Here is a 20374-nt window from a genome sequence, read left to right on the forward strand (position 1 = left end):
TTTTTTTTTTTTTTTTTTTTTGCGGTACGCGGGCCTCTCACTGTTGTGGCCTTTCCTGTTGCGGAGCACAGGCTCAGCAGCCATGGCTCACAGGCCTGGCCGCTCTGCAGCATGTGGGATCTTCCTGGACCGGGGCACGAACCCATGTCCCCTGCATCGGCGGGCAGACTCCCAACCACTGTGCCACCAGGGAAGCCCCTTTTTTCTTTTTTATTGTACATCATCCAGAAATAGTATTTAGTATTTAGTCTCCTGTTATTTAGTTCTTTGAAGCAACTATATAGTATTTAATATTTGAGTAAGCAAATATCGAACCAAAGTTCTCTGACTGTAAAAGAGGAGGACTTGGATAAGCCTGTACTGACTAAGCTGCTCTGCCTACATTACCAGGTGTGGCAGCTTGGCTTGTTCCCAGTGTGTCTGTCACCCCAGCACACCACTGGGGTATTGTGTGTTTGTGGTGTTGTCAGGCAAAGGACAGGAGTGGAGCTGTTACTGCCACACCTACCTGTTCAATGTAGGAATCTTCTGCCCTACTCTATGCATGCAAGTGCTCATAGACAAAAGCGGTTTTCTGGGTGTGTGTGGGTGCAGAAATTATATCAGGATCCAGGACAGTGGCAGGCTCTTCACTGTTCCTGAGTCTTCGTTCTGCTCTAGGCCAAGCTAGAACGATAGCACTGAACCAGTTTGTATGATGTATCATGAGCCAGTAATATTACTGGGTAAGTGTTCACTGTGTCAAAAATGCAGTGCAGTGTTTCGGTTGGTTTTTTCATTATATAGATTTTCTTTAAGTGAAAACCTCATAAAGAAATAACATGTTTTCCTTTTCCTTAACTCCCATTTTGTATTCTAGGTGATTTTACTAGGGCCTAATATAGGCCACCTTACATTTCACACTTTCTAAACTTAGTTTTGTTTCCTAGATCCTAGAAGACAGTATGATATTTTCTCTGGCCAGTTGCATAATAACTGCAAAATGTAAGTATAAAATGATTTCTGTTTGAGATAGGTTATAAAATATACAAGGATAAAGCTATTCTAAAATAAAGGAAACACTGTTTGCAAGACCTCTTTATAATTTCCCTTCGTTCTTCTTTTTTTATTCTTGTTTGAAAGGCTTGATTCACACAGGCACCTTTTTTTTTTTTTTTTTTAAACCCCAGATGCTCTGTGCCACCTCTGAACATTGCCATAAGTTTCTTGACACAGTTTATGGATTGTGAATTCTAGTTAGTGCCTTTAAAATGAACTGCTGTTGACACCTTTCCAGCCAGAGCTGTGAGCTTTTCAATTTCCTGCTGTGGCTTTTCACTTTGTCTTCAATCTAGTCTGCTATTATTAAGACCTACCAGCAGAGGAGATAGGCCACAGAAATCATGATTTAAAAAGAACTCTTCTCTTGGTGGAATTGAAGGTGATTATTATTTAAAATTCTAAAATGGGTGATATATTTCTAGTTTCCTTACTGGTTTTTAGTTTATCAGACTACCATTTGTTTATACAGTATTTGTAAAAATTTGTATATCCATAAAAATATACTGACATAAAATGCTAAAGGAGGTATTAAAACATCAGTTTAAAATCTAAAGAATTTATGTTAACTTGAAGGATTTCACTCACAACTCTTTCTGTTTAAGAAAATTTTAAAAAGGATGAGTATAAATGTAAACTTCCTATATTTCTTCTTTGTAAAATTTTTGATATCTAGACATGTCCAGATATTATAGATTAAATGGAATTTAGGTAAGCATGTGTCAAAAATAATGTATCAAACCTTTTAAATATTTGTTTAAAATTTTATTACATTAAAATATATCTTTGCTGAAGACCTTCAAAAAATCTGAATCATTTATACTCTGGATACCATAAAAAGTGACCATTTCCAAGGTTGATTTAATATTTTAATCTTTTTTGCAGTTTTTAGGGGGAATTTTCAGAGTATTGCTACTTCTTTGCATGTGGGTTGGTTATTTTTTAAGGCACCTCTGAAATTTTGAGAGTCAAGATCGGCAGGAAACCTTAATTAAAGTCTCTCCTCTGCGACTTAGCAAGTCTTAGCCTAGAGCAAGATACTGAACTCTGCATCTTTCCTTTTCTAAAATAAGGGTGACCTCCAAGGTATCTTTCAACTATAAAATGGTGTCTTGATTCAATAGTATAATTAAAGAACATCAAGTGGCTTAAAATCCCATTTTAAAGCTCTCCCCTCTGTCATACTCTTTAATAGAGTTGTACAAAAGAACCAATGTTTGAGGTTATTAAGTGTATACAGTTAAATTAATTTTAAGTGATAATCTAGTCAATCAGTGTATATGAGTGCCTACTGTACTCAAATACTTGTGCTAAATCTTTCAATATTATATATTACTACATATTGTTGTAAAATTGCATACATGTACATACTGTACACTGTCCACGTAAGTTTTCATATCACTTGTGAAATAGAAATTCTGCAGTTCACTCAAAAGCCATAATAAAGAAACATATGTAGGAAAAAGTTAAGGTCCGCTACTCCTATGTGTTTTATGAACTCTGGGTGTGAGTAAATTATCAAAATAATTGAGCATGAGGTAGCTGTTGATTTTATTGATAATATTTAGTGCAGAAAGTGAATTATGTATTTTCCAGGCATTGGAATTGGATGATAAGTGACTTAGGTGAACATTTAAAAAAATTAACTTTGAGATAAATTTAAACCAGCCCTTTAGCTCAGGAAAGAGATAATTAATAAGCAGAAGTAGAAATTATTAAATGCATTTTAAGAAGTACTTGACATAGAAAAAGTAGAGCTGTACATAGAGTCATATCAAGCATAGTCTAGGGAAAGAGATATTATGTGTCTGGATGGTTCCATTTGAACAGTTGTAATCCAGTGGATTCCTAAAGGGAATATAACTACTGTTTCCTCTGTTTTATGTTCATCATGTAATTAATTTTCTTACCTTTTGATTTTCCCAGTGATTATAATCCATAGCCATTTTAAGCAAAAGTAAGCCATAAGCTAGTGATCTTCCAGTGTTGATGTTCATCAAAGTAACTGTGGTATTTGTTAGAAATATAGAACCCTGGACCACACCCTAAACCTACTGAGTCAGGATCTGTGGATGGTGGGGTTGTGCCATCAGCAACCTCCCAGAAGAGTTTGGAGAACCACTGTCCTAAGCAATAATCAGTCTCAGTTCTTGAACCAGTGTATCTACCTTTACAAGTAAAAATGTAGAGTAATGATTTGTAGGTAAATCTCCTGCTACTTTGATTTGTATGAATCATTTAAAGCTCCTGAGGAAATTGATAAATCAATTTTTTTTTTTTTTTTTTTTTTTTTGCGGTATGCGGGCCTCTCACTGTTGTGGCCTCTCCCGTTGCGGAGCACAGGCTCCGGACGCGCAGGCTCAGCGGCCATGGCTCACGGGCCCAGCCACTCCGCGGCATGTGGGATCTTCCCGGACCGGGGCACTAACCCGTGTCCCCTGTGTCTGCAGGCGGACTCCCAGCCACTGTGCCACCAGGGAAGCCCAGATAAATCAATTTTTTGATTTTACAAGGTCGATTGAACCAAACAGTTCATCACAGTTACCAACATTTAACACTTCCCCAGATGTGAAGTTTATTTATTATCATTACTATTTTATCTAAGGTAAAATGTATTAAGTGCCTTTGATTACTTGCCAGTTTTAAGAAAGAAATCTAGATTTCACTATCTCTTTTTGGGAATATTCTGTAAATAGTCATGTTCTGTTCAATGAAGTACAAATCTTGTGAACAGTCTTGTTTTATCTTTTGGTAGCATTTATGTATCTTTTGTATCAGAAAAAAAGGAAAATACCAAAAAGTAATAAACTTGTTTCTTATTCTGCACCCAAACTATGAATTAGCTGCTTTCATTGCTATTAATATAAATTTTCGCTTAGTGTGTACCTGGGCAGTTTGTTTTTTAACCACCTATGAAGAAGTTCAGAGAAAACTATATGAAGAGATAGACCAAGTTTTTGGGAAGGGACCTGTAACTCCAGAGAACATTGAGGAGCTCAGGTAAGAACGCAGTAAGAGGAAAGAGGAGATCATTAAAGGGTAAATTTGAGTTGGTTTTATCTAATATAAAGCTAATGCTAATATCTAGGAAAGCTATATATTTTTACAGGACTTAAAGTATTTACATACAGATTTTAATGGATAACTTAACTTGCTTTTTAAAATCTTAAGGTACTTTTGGGAAACCTTTACATGAGCCTGTATAAAATAGTATCAGTGATATCTAATAAGTGGAACATCCACACCTTGTTGGTACAAATGCAGAATGGTACAGTTCTGTTAGAAAACAATGTGGCAGGATCTTATGAAGTTAAACATACCATATGACTCAGCAGTTCTCCTAGGCATTTACCCGAGAGAAATGAAAACATATGTCACACAGAGACCTGTATGCAAACATTTATAGTAATACTATTTATGATAGCAAAAACTGGAAGTAGTCCAAATGTTCGTCAACTGTTAAATAGATAAATTGTGTTATATCTATACAAGGAAATGTTACCAAGTAACAAAAAGTAACACAATATCAATATACACAACAACACGGATAAATCTCTTTATGCTAAGTAAAAAAAAAAAATCAAACACAAAAACTGCCTACAATACGTTTCATTTAGGTGAAATTCTAGAAAAAGCAAAACTATTGTGATAGAAAGTATCACAAACCACTGATCAATGGTTGTCTGGGGCCAGAAATGGGGAGGAGATCAATTACAAAGGATCATGAGGAAAGTTTTTTAGGGTGAGGGAAATGCTCTGTATCTTTCTTGTGGTTGTGTTCACACAATTATATACAGTTACTAAAATTCATCAAACTGTACAGGTAAAATAGATACTTTTTTTTTTTTGCGGTACGCGGACCTCTCACTGTTGTGGCCTCTCCCGTTGTGGAGCACAGGCTCCGGCCGCGCAGGCTCAGCGGCCATGGCTCACGGGCCTAGCTGCTCCGCAGCGTGTGGGATCTTCCCGGACCGGGACACGAACCCGTGTCCCCTGCATCGGCAAGCGGACTCTCAACCACTGCGCCACCAGGGAAGCCCCTAGATACTTTTTTTTATATGTAAGTGATACCTTAATTAAAAAGATTTTTAAAAATAACAGCTGTGACTTCTTAGGGGGTTGGAAGTCTGAGACTGGGTAGCAAGCACCCTTACCTTGGATCATCTTTCAACTATAGAAAAGAAGATAGGGATACAGCCATTGGAAAGAACTCGAAGCTATGGGTTTCACAGGGAGACTTTTGTTACCAATTCTTTAAAATGTAGGAAGCTTTATTACAATTTTAAAAGTAATACATACTTGTTTTTTTAATTTATTTTTTATTTTAAAAATTTTTTAACATTTATTGGAGTATAATTGCTTTACAATGGTGTGTTAGTTTCTGCTTTATAACAGAGTGAATCAGCTATACATATATCCCCATATCTCTTCCCTCTTATATCTCCCTCCCTCCCACATACTTGTTTTTTGAAGTTTTTATAATACAGAAGTGTATGAAGTGGAAGGTGAATGTCTTTTGTAAAAGAGATAATAATTGTTAACTATCTGTATTGTTTTTCCAGACTTTTTCTGTGCATATATACATATGTATTTAACACAAAAAAATTAAAACCATTTAAAAATACAAAACATGTAACTCTTCTGTAAATTCCTTTTTTTCCGTAAATGTGCTGTGGACAGCGTTCCTATACGTAGTAACTCCACATCCAATCAGTGACTAAGTTCTGTTGATTTTGCTTTCCAAATAACATTTAGTTGGAAGTTTAGTTTTAGTTCTTTCCATTGCCCCCACTGCCTAGAGCACCATCAACTTGTCTGGGATATTTCAACAGCCTTGGATTTGCTTCCCTCCTATGCATTCTCCAGATTGCTGTTGGAGCCTGTGACTATACACTGTAATCGCTTCAACTACTTTAAAAATACACATAACCTGTGACCAATCCCAAACCAACAATCTCTTGGCATCAGAAATTTTCAGAAGCTTCTCAGGTGATTCTAATGTGTAGCCAAAGTTGAGAATCACTGTGCTAGTCATCTTTCTATATCTGGGGAGTCATACCTGATCAGACTCCCCAACTTAACATCCTTCAGTGACTTCTGGTTGCCCTTAAGATAAAATTTAAACTCACCAGCTTAGCTTATAAGGCATTTCAGGAGCTAGGCCTTGCATTCCTCTCCCACCTTATCTCATTACTTGTGTCTCTTCATACCCTTGGATTCAGCTGTACTAAATTCTTTTGTTTCTTCAAATGTAAAGCACTCTTTTTTTATCTTCTGGCTTTTGTCGAGATTCTCTCTTCCTCCCTCCTCTAGCTAACTCCAGTTTTTTCTGCAGGTCTCAGCCTAAGTGTTTATTTCTCTGCCAAGTCCTTTCTCTAGTTAGGTGCTCTTGCCATGTGTCCCCTAACACCCTGAACTTCCTTTATCATAACAGTTACTGTGCCCTTTTTTTTTTTTTTTTACTTCTTTTACTTTATGGCCACAGAGGAAGTAGAGGTTAAAGAGAGGCTGGAGAGAACTATTATAAAATTCCAATTAATATCATCAGATAATTTGTGAGCTGTTGTATTCACTGAAACCAGAACAGGACAATCAGAGAAATTTCTGGAATGGAGCAGCTCCACTAGTAATTTCAAAACCTTCCTGACTGTAACACCCTAAATAAGAAGCCATGTTTCTAGGAATACACTCAACTGGTTGTGCAGAACAGCCATGTTAAACTAAACTGAGATCTGACATTGACTTCTTTGCCATCCATCTTTTTAATCAACTTTGTTGGAGTATAATTTACATATGATAAACTACATTTATTTTATACTCTGCCTTTTTTTCTTTGTGTTTACGTTTTTAATATACTGTGGCTTCTTAATTGTTCATTCTTGATGTCCCTTCCCCTGCCAAGTAGACTTTGAAATTCTTTGAGGGTATCTGTCTTGTTCACTGTTGTAGCTCAATATCTAATGCAGTGCTTCTAATGTAGTAGGTACCCAAAAAATATTTGTTCAAAGAGGAAAGGATGTTTCCTCTTGTTTTTGTTGCTTTTAGAAATTACAAAAATCAGCATTCCTATGCTTACATCTTTGCTGATATTTCTGATTGTTTCTATTAATAAGGTTCAACTGGCATTTGCTGTGGATCCAACTCGTTATTTTTAATGGATGCATAGTATTGCATTGTATGAGATTATTATTTAAGAGTATATGCAATAGTGTAGTGTTTACGATTAGGGGCTATGGAGTAACAGACTTGGGTTTGAATCCTACCAATACCACTTACCTGCAGTGCACTTTTAAACAATTGCCTCATTTTTAAAATCTGTAAAATTAAAAACTAATAGCATCCATGAGTTTCTTATAAGGATTAAATGAGATACTGCATAGAAAGTATTTAACGGAACTGGCTCATAGCAAGATTTCAGTACATTTTAGCTTTTATTCTCATTGGGAGGCACACTTCATATTTTCATATATATTGCCAAGTTATCCTTCAGAAAGGTTGTACCAATTTATACTTCCACCAACTGAATATGAATATCCTTTTCCGTATTTTTTGTTAGTGTTTGTGACAGTACTCTTGTTCATCTTTGCTAATCTGGCAGGTAAAAAAATTCGCTTTGATTGGCAATCTTTCCATTGTTAATGAGGTTGAGTATCATTTCTTAGGTTTCCAGGCCATTTGCATTTTTTCTTTGTTTTTATGGTTTGCTTTTTTATATTTTCTGTCCATATTTCTATTGGGGTATTTGATCATTTTAATTATGAATTTTTAAAGAGCTTTGATGCATTAAGGATATATTTATTGTAAATATTTTTCCTACTTAGCTTTTAATTTTACTTATGATGATTGCAAGTATGAAAAAAGAACTTCCATAGTCATATCATTCAATATTTGTGTTTTTCTTTATGGTATCCTTCATTGTTTCAGTATTTTTATAATTTTTAAGTAGAAAAGTCTTTTATTAAAATTTTTATTAAATCCTTTATTAAAAATAAAAGACGTTGGGGGCTTCCCTGGTGGCGCAGTGGTTGAGAGTCCGCCTGCCGATGCAGGGGACACGGGCTTGTGCCCCGGTCCGGGAGGATCCCACATGCCACGGAGCGGCTAGGCCCGTGAGCCATGGCCGCTGAGCCTGCGCGTCCAGAGCCTGTGCTCGGCAACAGGAGAGGCCACAACAGTGAGGGGCCTGAGTACTGCAAAGAAAAAAAAAAAAAGAAAAGACGTTTCTACTCAAAAATTTAAAAAATATTGTTTCAAGTTTTCTTCTGGTACTTTTAAAGTTGTTTTTATTTGTTTAAATCCTTACTCACCTGGACTTTATATACCTCTAATATATAATGTATTTTAAGCAAATAAGAATTATGATATGACTATTTCAAATTAGGAAGGTTATGAAAATTGTTGAATGACACTTTAAAATGTATATACATTTCAAACTGCCTCTCCCAAAATAAAGATCTTCAAAAAAAAATTTTTTTAAACAGGTATTGTCGGCAAGTACTTTGTGAAACTGTTCGGACTGCCAGACTGACCCCAGTTTCTGCCCGGCTTCAAGATATTGAAGGAAAGATTGACAAATTTATCATTCCTAGGGAGGTAGGAAACATTTGGTATACTTAACCCATTCAGTTATTCTTTTCAACTCTGTTAGTGTGTGTTTTTAAATTTTATTGTTTAAAGTGTCCAATAAATGTTGCCTATTGTTAAAGACAAGTGTTTTAAATGACAAAATAATATGTGCTTGTTTTAAAGTTCAAACAATATAAAAGAAAGGCTCATTTCTCCACACGTACTACTGTGAGTAGTTTAGTGTTTATTTTGTAGGTCTTTTTCTTTTTATATGTATTACTCTGTGTGTGTATATACATGTATACGTATGTATTTTAAAAACCAAATTCATATGTGAAAGAGTACTCTAAGTATTCTTTAATTTTCTTTTATTGAGTGTACCATAGCAATCGATACAACTGGCACTTACTATGGATCCAACTCATTATTTTTAATGGATGCATAGTATTGCATTATGTACCATAATTTATTTAAGCAGTCCCCATTGATGGAAATTTAGATTGACGTTAATTTTTTTCATTATTACAAATTGTATACTTGTACTGGTATTGGGAGAGCCTTAGAAAAGGAGTTTGGGGGCCAAACAGCACATGTGTGTAAAATTTAAATTGCCCTCTACAAGGCAGTTTATACTTTGAGCAACAGTGTATGAGAATGTTTTTCCTTTCCATATTCTTACCACATCTGGATTTATGAACCTTATATGAAAAATTCTCTTAATTTGCTTTCCCCTGATCGTTGGAGAGATTGAACAGCTTTTCATATATATACTAACAGTTTGTATTTCCTTTAACTTCTTTCTAGTGAGTTTATATGTCTTTTTGTATATTATACATATTAATTCTGTCACTTATATGGCAAATTTTTTTTCCTCTCTGTTATTTATCTTCTACTTGTTTTATGGTGTGTTTTTTGTTTTATTTTTACTGGATACGGGTTTTAAATTTTCATGTAGTGAAGTTTGTTATTCCTTTATGGCTTCGATATTTTGTGACATGCTCATCCTTCCCACTGTGAGATCACCAAAATAATGGCCTGTGTTTTCTTCTATTATTTTATTTTTTATTTTGTATTCACTATCTATATTAAAAGAGCATTTAGATAAGTTGGCTTTCTGGGCATCATTTTGTCTCTGTTAGACCTTGAATAACTAGAGTAATTTTTTTTTGCAGACCCTTGTCCTTTATGCCCTTGGAGTGGTGCTTCAGGATCCCAGTACTTGGCCATCACCATACAAGTATGAAATTTCTGTCATTGTCTTTGCAATTATTGATTTTTATGTGTTTGCATGTTTTGTGTTCCTTTTTAAGTTTTGAGGAGAAAATTCAATATGTAACAGGCATATAACAAAAGAAAGCCACTGCCTTCCCTGTGTATCTTCTGCTCACTGCTTTTTCTTTCATGAATCTACTGTCTGCTACCCTTTGTCTCTCCTATTACCACTTCTATCCTAAGATCTATTTAATTACTTAATCTCTACAATTATTCTTTAATTTCAGTGGTATTTTGGAGTTATTTTACTGATAAGTGGGTATTTTTAAATTAATTACTTAATTTTATTTTTGGCTATGTTGGGTCTTTGTTGCTGCACGCGCACTTTCTCTAGTTGTGGCGAGTGGGTCTACTCTTTGTTCTGGTGCGCGGGCTTCTCATTACAGTGGTTTCTCTTGTTGTAGAGCATGGGCTCTAGGCATGTGGGCTTCAGTAGTTGTGACACGCGAGCTCAGTAGTTGTGCCTTGTGGGTTCTAGAGCGCAGGCTCAGTAGTTGTGGTGCACAGGCTTAGTTGCTCCGCAGCATGTGGGATCTTCCCGTACCAGGTCTCGAACCCATGTCCCCTGCAATGGCAGGCGGATTCTCAACCACTGCACCACCAGGGAAGCCCTGGTAAGTGGGTATTGGTTGTGCAGTTTATTTTCCTTCTTTTGGCCTCAATTATTAAGCTCTTTAGTCGAATGCAGAAAATAGGTGTTGTGTGTATATTATTATGTGTGAGAACAGCAAGGGAGGGAAAAGGTGAAGAATAAAGTTGATATTGTTTGCCTCTTAGGTAGGCATCTGGTAAATCTGCCTTAAAGAAATGGGTTAAGATTTACTGCCCTGAAGAAGGTTATTCATTGAGTTGACTGGGACTAAGAGCTGTGTGAAATGCAGGGGACAGAGTTGATGGCATGGTTGAAATAGTAGAAAAACCTACTTCTGGAATATAAGGATGGGACATTTTAAGTGTTCCTATCATTTTAGTTTTTAATATTACAATGATATTAAAGGGGAATCTATTAATAAATGAAATAGCAGTCCTTCAAAATCTTCTGTAAAAATTAAGTAAATTTTATATTCCAAGGGGATTTTGTAGCAAAATTAAAGATATACATTGGTTTAAAAAAAGTATGCTTATAATTACAAAAAATTAAAATTTCAAATTTTAAAACCTTAAAAAAATTTCATGTGGAAAAATGCCAAGTTTCTGATAAACTTTAGGTGTAATGTGAAAAGCATAAGAACTTTGCTGGAACTTTTGACACTATTCCTATCCTAAGAGCACTCAGAGAATCTAGATTACAGATTGAAAATACTGAAAGGAATGTATGCTGAAGTGTGGAAATCATTTTTATGAATCAAATGCAGTCAAATTTAAGAAATATTATTGATAGTGTTGTATACCAAGGAAAAGCTTTCTTAGGTTGTGCAGCTCATCACCCATCCCTTGTGAAAAGTCCATAGATTCATTTGTGTCAGCACCTTGAGAGGATCCTTGAGAGACTAATTCACAGTAGCAAAAATGTTCGTAGAATGAGATAGACCCTATAGAGGTAATTGATTAATTATAGTTTAAATATGTGTCACACAGAGGAAGATGAAGAGGTTGACTTTTTTCACTATATTTAATGCTCTTGAGGTCAACAGAGGATGTTGCATATCTTTTTATGGCTGAGTAGTATTCTATCTTATGGATGTGCAGGGTTTGTTCAACTTTACCCCACTGAAGGACATTTGGTTTGTTTGCAGTATTTTGCTTTTAGGAATAAAGCTGTTATAAACATCTGTGTACAAGTTTTGTGTGAACATAGGGTTTCATTTTTTAGGATAAATGCCCAAGAGTACGATTGCTGGGTTATGTGGTTAGTGCATATTTAATTTTGCAAGAAACTGCCAGGGTATTTTTCTCAGATTCTTAGCAGCAGTGTTTTGAGAGATTCAGCTTCTCTGGAGCCTCAATAGCATTAACTATTGTCACTATTTTTTATTTTAATTGTTCTAATAGGTATGTGGTGATATTTCATTGTGGTTTTTTTTATAAGTTTTTTTTGAGTAAGTAGCTGACATTACCTTATTATCCCTATAGAAAAATGTCTAGATATGATTTATTTACAGAAATAAATGCATGGAAATACATTATTATTGTATTGGCAGTATCTCAGAGGAAGAAACCCTGGGTCAAATTCTGTGACTTAAATGGATCATAATGTAAATATTACTCTATACCAAATAATGAAATATTATCAACTTTAAGAAAACAGGCTGAAATAGAATTCTCAACTGAAAATGAAGACATGACTTCCCCGGTGGCACAGTGGTTAAGAATCCGCCTGCTAATGCAGGGGACATGGGTTCAATCCCTGGTCCAGGAAGATCCCACATGCCATGGAGCAACTAAGCCTGTGTGCCACAACTACTGAGCCTGTGCTCTAGAGCCCGCGAGCCACGACTAGTGAAGCCACGTGCTGCAACTACTGAAGCCTGCGTGCCTAGAGCCCATGCTCTGCAACAAGAGAAGCCACTGCAATGAGAAGCCTGCGCACTGCAACGGAGAGTAGATGCCACTCGCTGCAAGTAGAGAAATCCCGCGTGCAGCAAGGAAGACCCAATGCAGCCAAAAATAAATAAATAAAATTAAAACAAAACAAAGAATGAAGACAAATATTCAAAACCTCAGTATGGACTGGGACCAAGATAGTGACATAGCAGGCTTCTGAATTTCCTTCCTCACACAGATGCATTGAATGTACAGCTACACATGGAGCAATTCCCTCTGAGAAAAATCCAGGAGCTAGCTGAGTGACTCCTACACATTGGGCAAATGAGAAAATACCCACATTGAAACAGGTAGAAAAGAATGAGACACATTCTTGCCATAAACCCCACCCCCAGCCCAGTGCCATACAGTCAGGAGGGAACCCCCAAGTCCCAGCTTCTCCCTGCGGATTGAAGGCTTTGGACCTCATATTTAGTGCCCTGGCTTTAAAGACTCCCACCTGAGGAGTGGGCTCCTAAAACATCTACCTCCGAAAGCCATCTGGGCTTGCATTCATGAGTCCCACAGGACTGTAGCAAACAAAGAAGCAGTTCTTAATGGGAGCATAGCGTGAGCACAAGCATTCATCATGGCTATCCCCATAGGGTTCAGCATAGAGGGAACAGGAAAAAATGCCTGTCTCCCAGTCTTTCTCTGAAGGAGGTTGACTACATACTTTACAAGCTGCTGCCTGAAGGTCTAGCTTCTAATTGGCATGCGTCTGGGTATACTGGCTGTGATCCTCCCCGGACCCTGGGGGAGTCAGTGGACACACCTCCAACCTTCTCCTTCTGGTTCACTCGAACAATAAAAACAGGTCGCCAGCATCTCCCTTGCACAGACATCTAGTGTCCCAACTTTTATGGCTGCCATGCGAGGGAGGGATATGCCCTAAATCTCATAGCTCTGATAGCTAGTACATCTTGCATTCATAAGTCCTACGGGACTATAGCAAACAAAGAAGCATATGTTAATGGGCATGGAGGTATTTGTGGTTAGCACCCACCTTTCAGTGCAGAGGGAGCAGGCAAAAATGCCTATCTCCCAGTCTTTCTCTGGAAGGAGTTTGACTACATACCTCACAAGCTGTTGGCTGAGGGTCTGGCTTCTAATTACTACCATCTAGGTGTTGACTCTGATCTTCCGGACCCCAGAAGAGCTGATGGGTACTTTCCTCACCTTCACCCCCAACTTTACTCCAACAATAAATCCAGCTTGCAAATATCTCCCAGGAAGGAGCTTGTCCACACATCTAGCAGTCCAGCTTTTATATCTGCCACCCAAGGGACAGGCCCCCAGTCACCCAGCTGTGATAGCTTATGGGACTTGCATTTACGAGTTCCACAAGATTATAGTAAAGAAACAAACAGTTTTTAAGTGGGTGCAGGAACACCCCCTGTGGCTATACACCCAGGCTCAGCACAGAGGGAGCAGATAAAAATGTAAATCTCCCAGTTTCTCCTTGGAAGCAGTTTGACTGCATACATCCTTACCTGTTGCCTGGCAGTCCATCTTCTTATCAGCCTGTGTATAGATGCTGTCTGTGATCCTCTCCTTTTGGACACTGATAGGTCATGACATACCCTCAACTACTGGGAGCAACTGTGAACAAAAACAGCAGGTTGGACAATCACAGATGTTTAAGAGGCAACCAGGATGTCAGGCTAGGCTAATTAATGAGCTTCATCTCCTACACAAGACTGTGACAGCAGTCTATTTTACTAGATAAAATAGTCTGCTATAAAGTGATGACACTGGAGAAAGACTGGAACAGCCATTGCTGGCTTTCCGTGAAAAGCCATATGCCAAGGAATGTGGGCAAACATAGGAAGCTGGAACACACAAGGAAATGATTTCTACTCTAGAACCTCCAGAAAGAAGTGCAGCCCTGCTGACACCTTCATATTAGCCTGAGTGAAGAAGGAGCCCCCCAGGAAGGAATTCTGGAAGATATGCCCTTTGGATCCTGACAGTGAGGCTTATGAAATGCCTTCTGAGGAACAATATCAGGACTACGAATCTTAAGCCTAAGAAAAATCTTTGCTTCCAGTTTCCTGAGATCTGCCGACAGATGTTCCATCCTGTACAAGTGCTCAGTTCCAAGGTGCCTGGTAATGACATTTTCTGAGTTTTCACAGTGCATTATAAAGTAGAAGAATGTTTTATCTGATATAAAGAAACCAACACAAAGAGTCATGGAAAATGTAGAAACAGGGGACTATGTTCCAAACAAAAGAGCAAGATAAATTTCCAGAAACTGATCTTAATGAAATGGAGATAAGTGATGTACCTAATAAAAGAATTCAATATAATGGTCATAAAGATTGCTCACGAAGGTCAGGAGAGCAATGCACGAACAAAATGATAATTTCAGTGAAGAGATAGAAAATGTAAAAATGTACCAAACAGAAATCACAGAGCTTAAGAGTATAGTAACTGAATTGAAAAATTCATTACAGGGGTTTAACAGCAGATTAGATGACGCGGAAGACAGGATCAGCAGATTTAAAGGCAGGGCAGTGGAATTTATCAGAGTTGCAAAAAGAAAAATGAAGAGTGAATATAGCTTAAGGGACTTATGGGATATCATCAGGTAGTCCAATATACACATTATAGTTGTCCAAGAAGGAGAAGAGAGAGAGAAAGGGACAAAGAAAGTATATTCAAAGAAATAATGGCTGAAAACTTCCCTATCTGGGAAAAGAAACAGACATCCAGATCCAGGAAGCCTGAAGAGTACCAAAAAAGATGAATCTTAGAGACACACACTGACACACATCATAATTAAATTGTCAGAAGTTAAAGACAAAGAGGGAATTTTAAAAGAAGCAAGAGAAAAGCAGTATGTTATGTACAAGGGAACCCACATAAGATACTCAGCAGATTTTTCAACAGAAACCTTGCAGGCCAGAAGGGATTGGGCTGATATATTCAGAGTGCTGAAAGAAAAAAATTGCCAATCAAGAATACACTACCTGGCAAAATTGTTCTTCAGAATTGAAGGAGAGGTAAAGAGTCTCCTAGACAAACAAAACCTGAAATGTTAAAGGGAGTTATTCAAGCTCAAATGAAAGGATGCTAATTAGTAACATGAAAACATATAAAAGTATAAAATTCATTGGTAAAGGTAAATATATAGTTAATGTGAATACTCAAATATGTAATGGTCATGGGTAAATCACTTATAACTGTAGTATAAAGGTTAAAATACAAAAGTGTTTAAAACTGCAATAATTTATTAATGATACACAGTATAAAAAGATGTAAAATGTGACATTAGAAACATAAAATATTGGGGGAAATGTGAAAATGTAGAGCTTTTCAGTGCATTTGAAATTAAGTTGTTATCAGATTAAAATACAGTTATAACCATAATATATTTTATGTAATCATCCTTGTAACCACAAAGCAAAGCCTATAGTAAATATACAGTGTATAAAGAGAAAGGACTCAAAGCATCCCACTGTAGAAAATCATGAAATCACAAAGGAAGAAAGGAACAAAGGAACTACAAAACTGCTGGAAAACAGTTCACCAAATGGCATTAGTACATCCATACCTATTAATAGTTTCTTTAAACATAAATGGACTAAAATTTCCAATCAAAATACATAGAGTGGGCTTCCCTGGTGGCGCAGTGGTTGAGAGTCTGCCTGCCGATGCAGGGGACACAGGTTCGTGCCCCAGGCTGGGAAGATCCCACATGCCGCGGAGCGGCTGGGCCCGTGAGCCATGGCCGCTGAGCCTGCGCGTCCGGAGCCTGTGCTCCGCAACGGGAGAGGCCACAACAGTGAGAGGTCTGCATACCGCAAAAAACAAAACATACAAAATACATAGGGTAACCAAATGGATAAAATAACAAGACGCAACTATATGCTGCCTATAAGAGTCTTTTCAGCTATAAAGACACACAGACTGAAAGTGAAGGGATGGAAAAAGTTATTCTGTGCATATGGAAGCCAAAATAAAGCAGCACTAGCTATACTTAACATCAGACAAAATAGATGTTAAGTCATAAACTGTAACAAGAAACAAAGAAGATCATTATATAATGAAAAAGGGATCAGTTCATCAAGAGGATATAACACTTGTACATATTTATGCACCCAACTTGGAGCACCTAAATAAAGTAAATATTAATAGATCTGAATGGAGAAATAGCAATAAAATAATAGTAAAGGACTTCAATACCCATTTTCAACAGTGGATATATCACCTAGACAGAAAATCAATAAGGAAACCATGGACTTAAACTACATGTAGACCATATGGAACTAACAAACATATTTAGGACATCCTATCCAACAGCAGCAGAATACTCATTCTTCTCATGTGCACATGGAACATTCTACAGGATATATCATATGTTAGGCCACAAAACAAACCTTAATAAATTTAAGAAATTTGAAATCATATCAAAGATCTTTCTGACCACAAAGGGGAAGAAAGCAGTAAGAATCTCACTGAAAAACAGCTGTAAGTATAATGTGTATTTCCATAGAATTGCATTTAACTAATATTTTTATGTAGTTAAATTTGCTTATAGTGGTTTATTACAGTTAAACTGCATACTTACTTGCAAGATACTGTAGCTTATAATGAACTCTTAAATATCTTGTTGATGTCTTCATAGACCTCATTTTCTTAGACAGTGTACAAATAGATAAATTACTAATATTAAGAATGTGTCAAGCTTGTAAACCTAACTTTTAAAATGCCAGATTCTTTTTTGATTAAACGTTTCAAAATCCTGGGTGGGAGTAATTTGTTGGATTAAAAAAAATGGAGATTAAACAGTCTACTGAATATGCTTCTGAATAACCAATGGGTCAAAGAAGAAATAACCAATGGGAATCAAAATATCTTGAGACAAATGAAAAAGCAAACATGGTATAACAAGACTTATGGGATGTAGCAAAAGCAGTTCTAAGAGGGGAGATTATAGCAATAAACACCTACATTAAGAAAAAAGAAAGATATCTAATAAACAGCCTAACTTTACACTTCAAGGAATTAGAGAAAAAACACAACAACAAAGTCCAAAATTAGTAAAAGAAAATAAAGATCAGAGTGGAAACAAATGAAATAGAAACTAGAAAGACAATAGAAAAGATCAGTGAAACTAAGAGCTGTTGTTTGGAAAGGTAAACAAAATTTACAAATATTTAGCTAGACTTAATAAGAAAAAACAAGGGAAGGCTCAAATAAATAAAATTGTAAATGATAGAGGAGACATTACAACTGAGAACATAAATATTAAGGATCGTAAGAAATTACTATGAATAATCACATGCCAACAAATTAGATAACCTAGAAGAAATGGGTATATTCCTAGAAACATAAAACCTACCAAGAAGACTGAATCATGAAAAAGTAGAAAATCTCAACAGACCAGTTATTAGTAAGGAGATTGAGTCAGTAATCAAAAACCTCTCAACAGAGAAAAGTCCAAGACCAGATAGCCTCCTTGGTAAATTCTACCAAACACTTCCAGAAGAATTAATGCCAGTCCTTAAAACTCCTCCCAAAAATAGAAAAGAAGGAAAGATTTCCAAATTCATTTTATGAGGCCAGTATTACCCTTGACGGAAGCCAGAAAAGGACACTACAAGAAACTATGGGCCAATATCCATAATGAACATATATGGAAAAAATCTTAACAAAATATTTGCAAACCAAACTCAGTAGTACATTAAAAGAATTATACACCATGATTAAGTGGGCTTTACTCCTGGGGTAAATCTAGGATAGATGGTTCAACATGTGCAGATCAATCAATGTGATATATGACGTTAACAAAATGAAGGATAAAAACTGTATGATCATCTCAGTAGATACAGAAAAAGCTTTTGCCAAAATTAAATATCTTTTCGTGATAAAAACTCAACAAATTAGGTATAGAAGGAATGTGCTTCAACATAATAAAGGCCATATATGACATGCCTATAGCTAACAGCATACTCAAGGGTGAAATGATGAAAGGTCTTCCTCTAAGATCGGGAACAAGACAAGGATACCCACTCTCACCACTTTCATTCAACATGATATTAGAAGTCCTAGCCAGAGCAATTAGGAAAGAAAAGGAAATAAAATCAGAAAGGTAGAAGTAAAATTGCCTTTACTTGGAGATGACATGATATTATACATAGATAACCTTAAAGATTCCACCAAAAACTGTTAGAATTAATAAATGAATTCAGTAAAGTTTCATGATTCAAAACCAATATAAAAAGGTCAGTTGCTTTTCTATACACTGACAACAAATTATCAGAAAGAAAAGTTAAGACAACAATCCCATTTACAATAGCATCAAAAATAGTAAAATACTTAGGATTAAATTCAAATAGATGAAAGTTCTGTACTCTGAAAACTAAAATCTTGACGAAAGTAATAGAAGAAGACCCAAATAAATAGAAAGATAATCTGTGTTCATGGATTGGAAGAATTAATATTGTTAAAATGTCCCTACTAGACAAAGCGATTTACAGATTCAGTACAATCCCTGTCTAAATCCCAATGTCAATTTTTATAGAAATAGAATAAACAATCCTTAAATTCACAGAACCACTAAAGACCCAGAATAGCCAAAGCAATCTTGAGAAAAAAGAACAAAGCTGGAGGCGTCACACTTCCTGATTTCAAGCTATGTTACCAAGCTTTAGTAACCAAAACAACATGGTAGTGCACTTTAAATATATTACAGTTTTGCAGTTATAAATCAATAAAGCTGAAAAACTTTAGATTAAAAAATTCTTCAGCATTTGAGGACAAATTATCTATTTTTCATTTTAATTTTATTTTTAATCCTTAAAATTGTGAGGTATTTCATAAAATAGTTGGACGTCTGTATGTCTTCTTTGGAGAAATGTCTATTTAAATCTTCTGCCCATTTTTTGATTGGGTTGTTTCTCTTTTTGATATTGAGCTGCATGAGCTGTTTGTATATTTTGGAGGTTAATCCCTTGTTGGTCACATCATTTGAAATATTTTCTTCCATTCTGTGGGTTGTCTTTTCGTTTTGTTTATGGTTTCCTTTTTTCTGCAAAAGCTTTTAAGTTTAATTAAGTCCCATTTGTTAGTTTTTGTTTTTATTTTCATTACTCTAGGAGGTGGAGCCAAAAAGATATTGCTATGATTTATGTCAAGGAGTGTTCTGCCTATGTTTTCCTCTAAGAGTTTTATGGTATCTGGTCTTACATTTAGGTCTGTAATCCATTTTGAATTTATTTTTGTGTATGGTGGTAGAGAAGGTTTTAATTTCATTCTTTTAAATGTAGCTGTCCAGTTTTCCCAGCACCACTTGTTGAAGAGACTGTCTCTTCTCCATTGTATACTCTTGCCTCCTTTGTCATAGATTAATTGACCATAGGTGCTCAGGTTTATTTCTGGGCTTTCTATCCTGTCCCATTGCTCTCCAGGTCTGTCTTTGTGCCAGTACCATACTGTTTTGCTTACTGTAGCTTTATAGTTGGAGGTCAGGGAACCTGATTCCTCCAGCTCCATTTTTCTTTCTCAAGATCGCTTTGGCTATTTGGGGTCTTTTGTGTTTCCATACAAGTTAAAATTTTTTTTGTTCTGTATCTGCAAAAAATGCCATTGGTAATTTGATAGGGATTGCATTGAATCTGTAGATTACCTTGTGTAGTATAATCATTTTGACAATATTGATTCTTTCAATCCAAGAATGTGATATATCCATCTGTTTGTGTCATCTTCAATTTCTTTCATCAGCATCTTATAGTCTTTGGAGTACAGGTCTTTTGCCTCCTTAGATAGGTTTATTCCAAGGTATTTTATTCTTTTTGATGCAATGGTAAATGGAATTGTTTACTTAATTTCTCTTTCTGATGTTTCGTTGTTAGTGAAGATAACTAAAAAGCACTTGAAAATATGCTCAACATAGCTAATTATTAGAGAAATGCAAATCAAAACTACAATGAGGTATTACCTCACACCGGTCAGAATGGCCATCATC

At 36.2% G+C, this 20374-nt stretch overlaps 1 protein-coding gene across 1 annotated transcript in view; it reads left to right on the forward strand.

Annotated features, from left to right (window-relative positions):
- Positions 1-20374, forward strand: part of CYP20A1 (cytochrome P450 family 20 subfamily A member 1) — a 74223-nt gene that overhangs the window by 41319 nt on the left and 12530 nt on the right. The window contains exons 8-11 of the mRNA XM_024738334.1: positions 930-984; positions 3918-4038; positions 8520-8631; positions 9777-9841. Coding sequence (XP_024594102.1) covers positions 930-984; positions 3918-4038; positions 8520-8631; positions 9777-9841 — 353 coding nt within the window. The remainder of the gene's footprint in view (positions 1-929; positions 985-3917; positions 4039-8519; positions 8632-9776; positions 9842-20374) is intronic.

Source organism: Neophocaena asiaeorientalis, unplaced genomic scaffold (assembly GCF_003031525.2).
Source record: "Neophocaena asiaeorientalis asiaeorientalis breed wild unplaced genomic scaffold, Neophocaena_asiaeorientalis_V1.1 scaffold258, whole genome shotgun sequence".
Classification (NCBI taxonomy): Eukaryota; Metazoa; Chordata; class Mammalia; order Artiodactyla; family Phocoenidae; genus Neophocaena; species Neophocaena asiaeorientalis.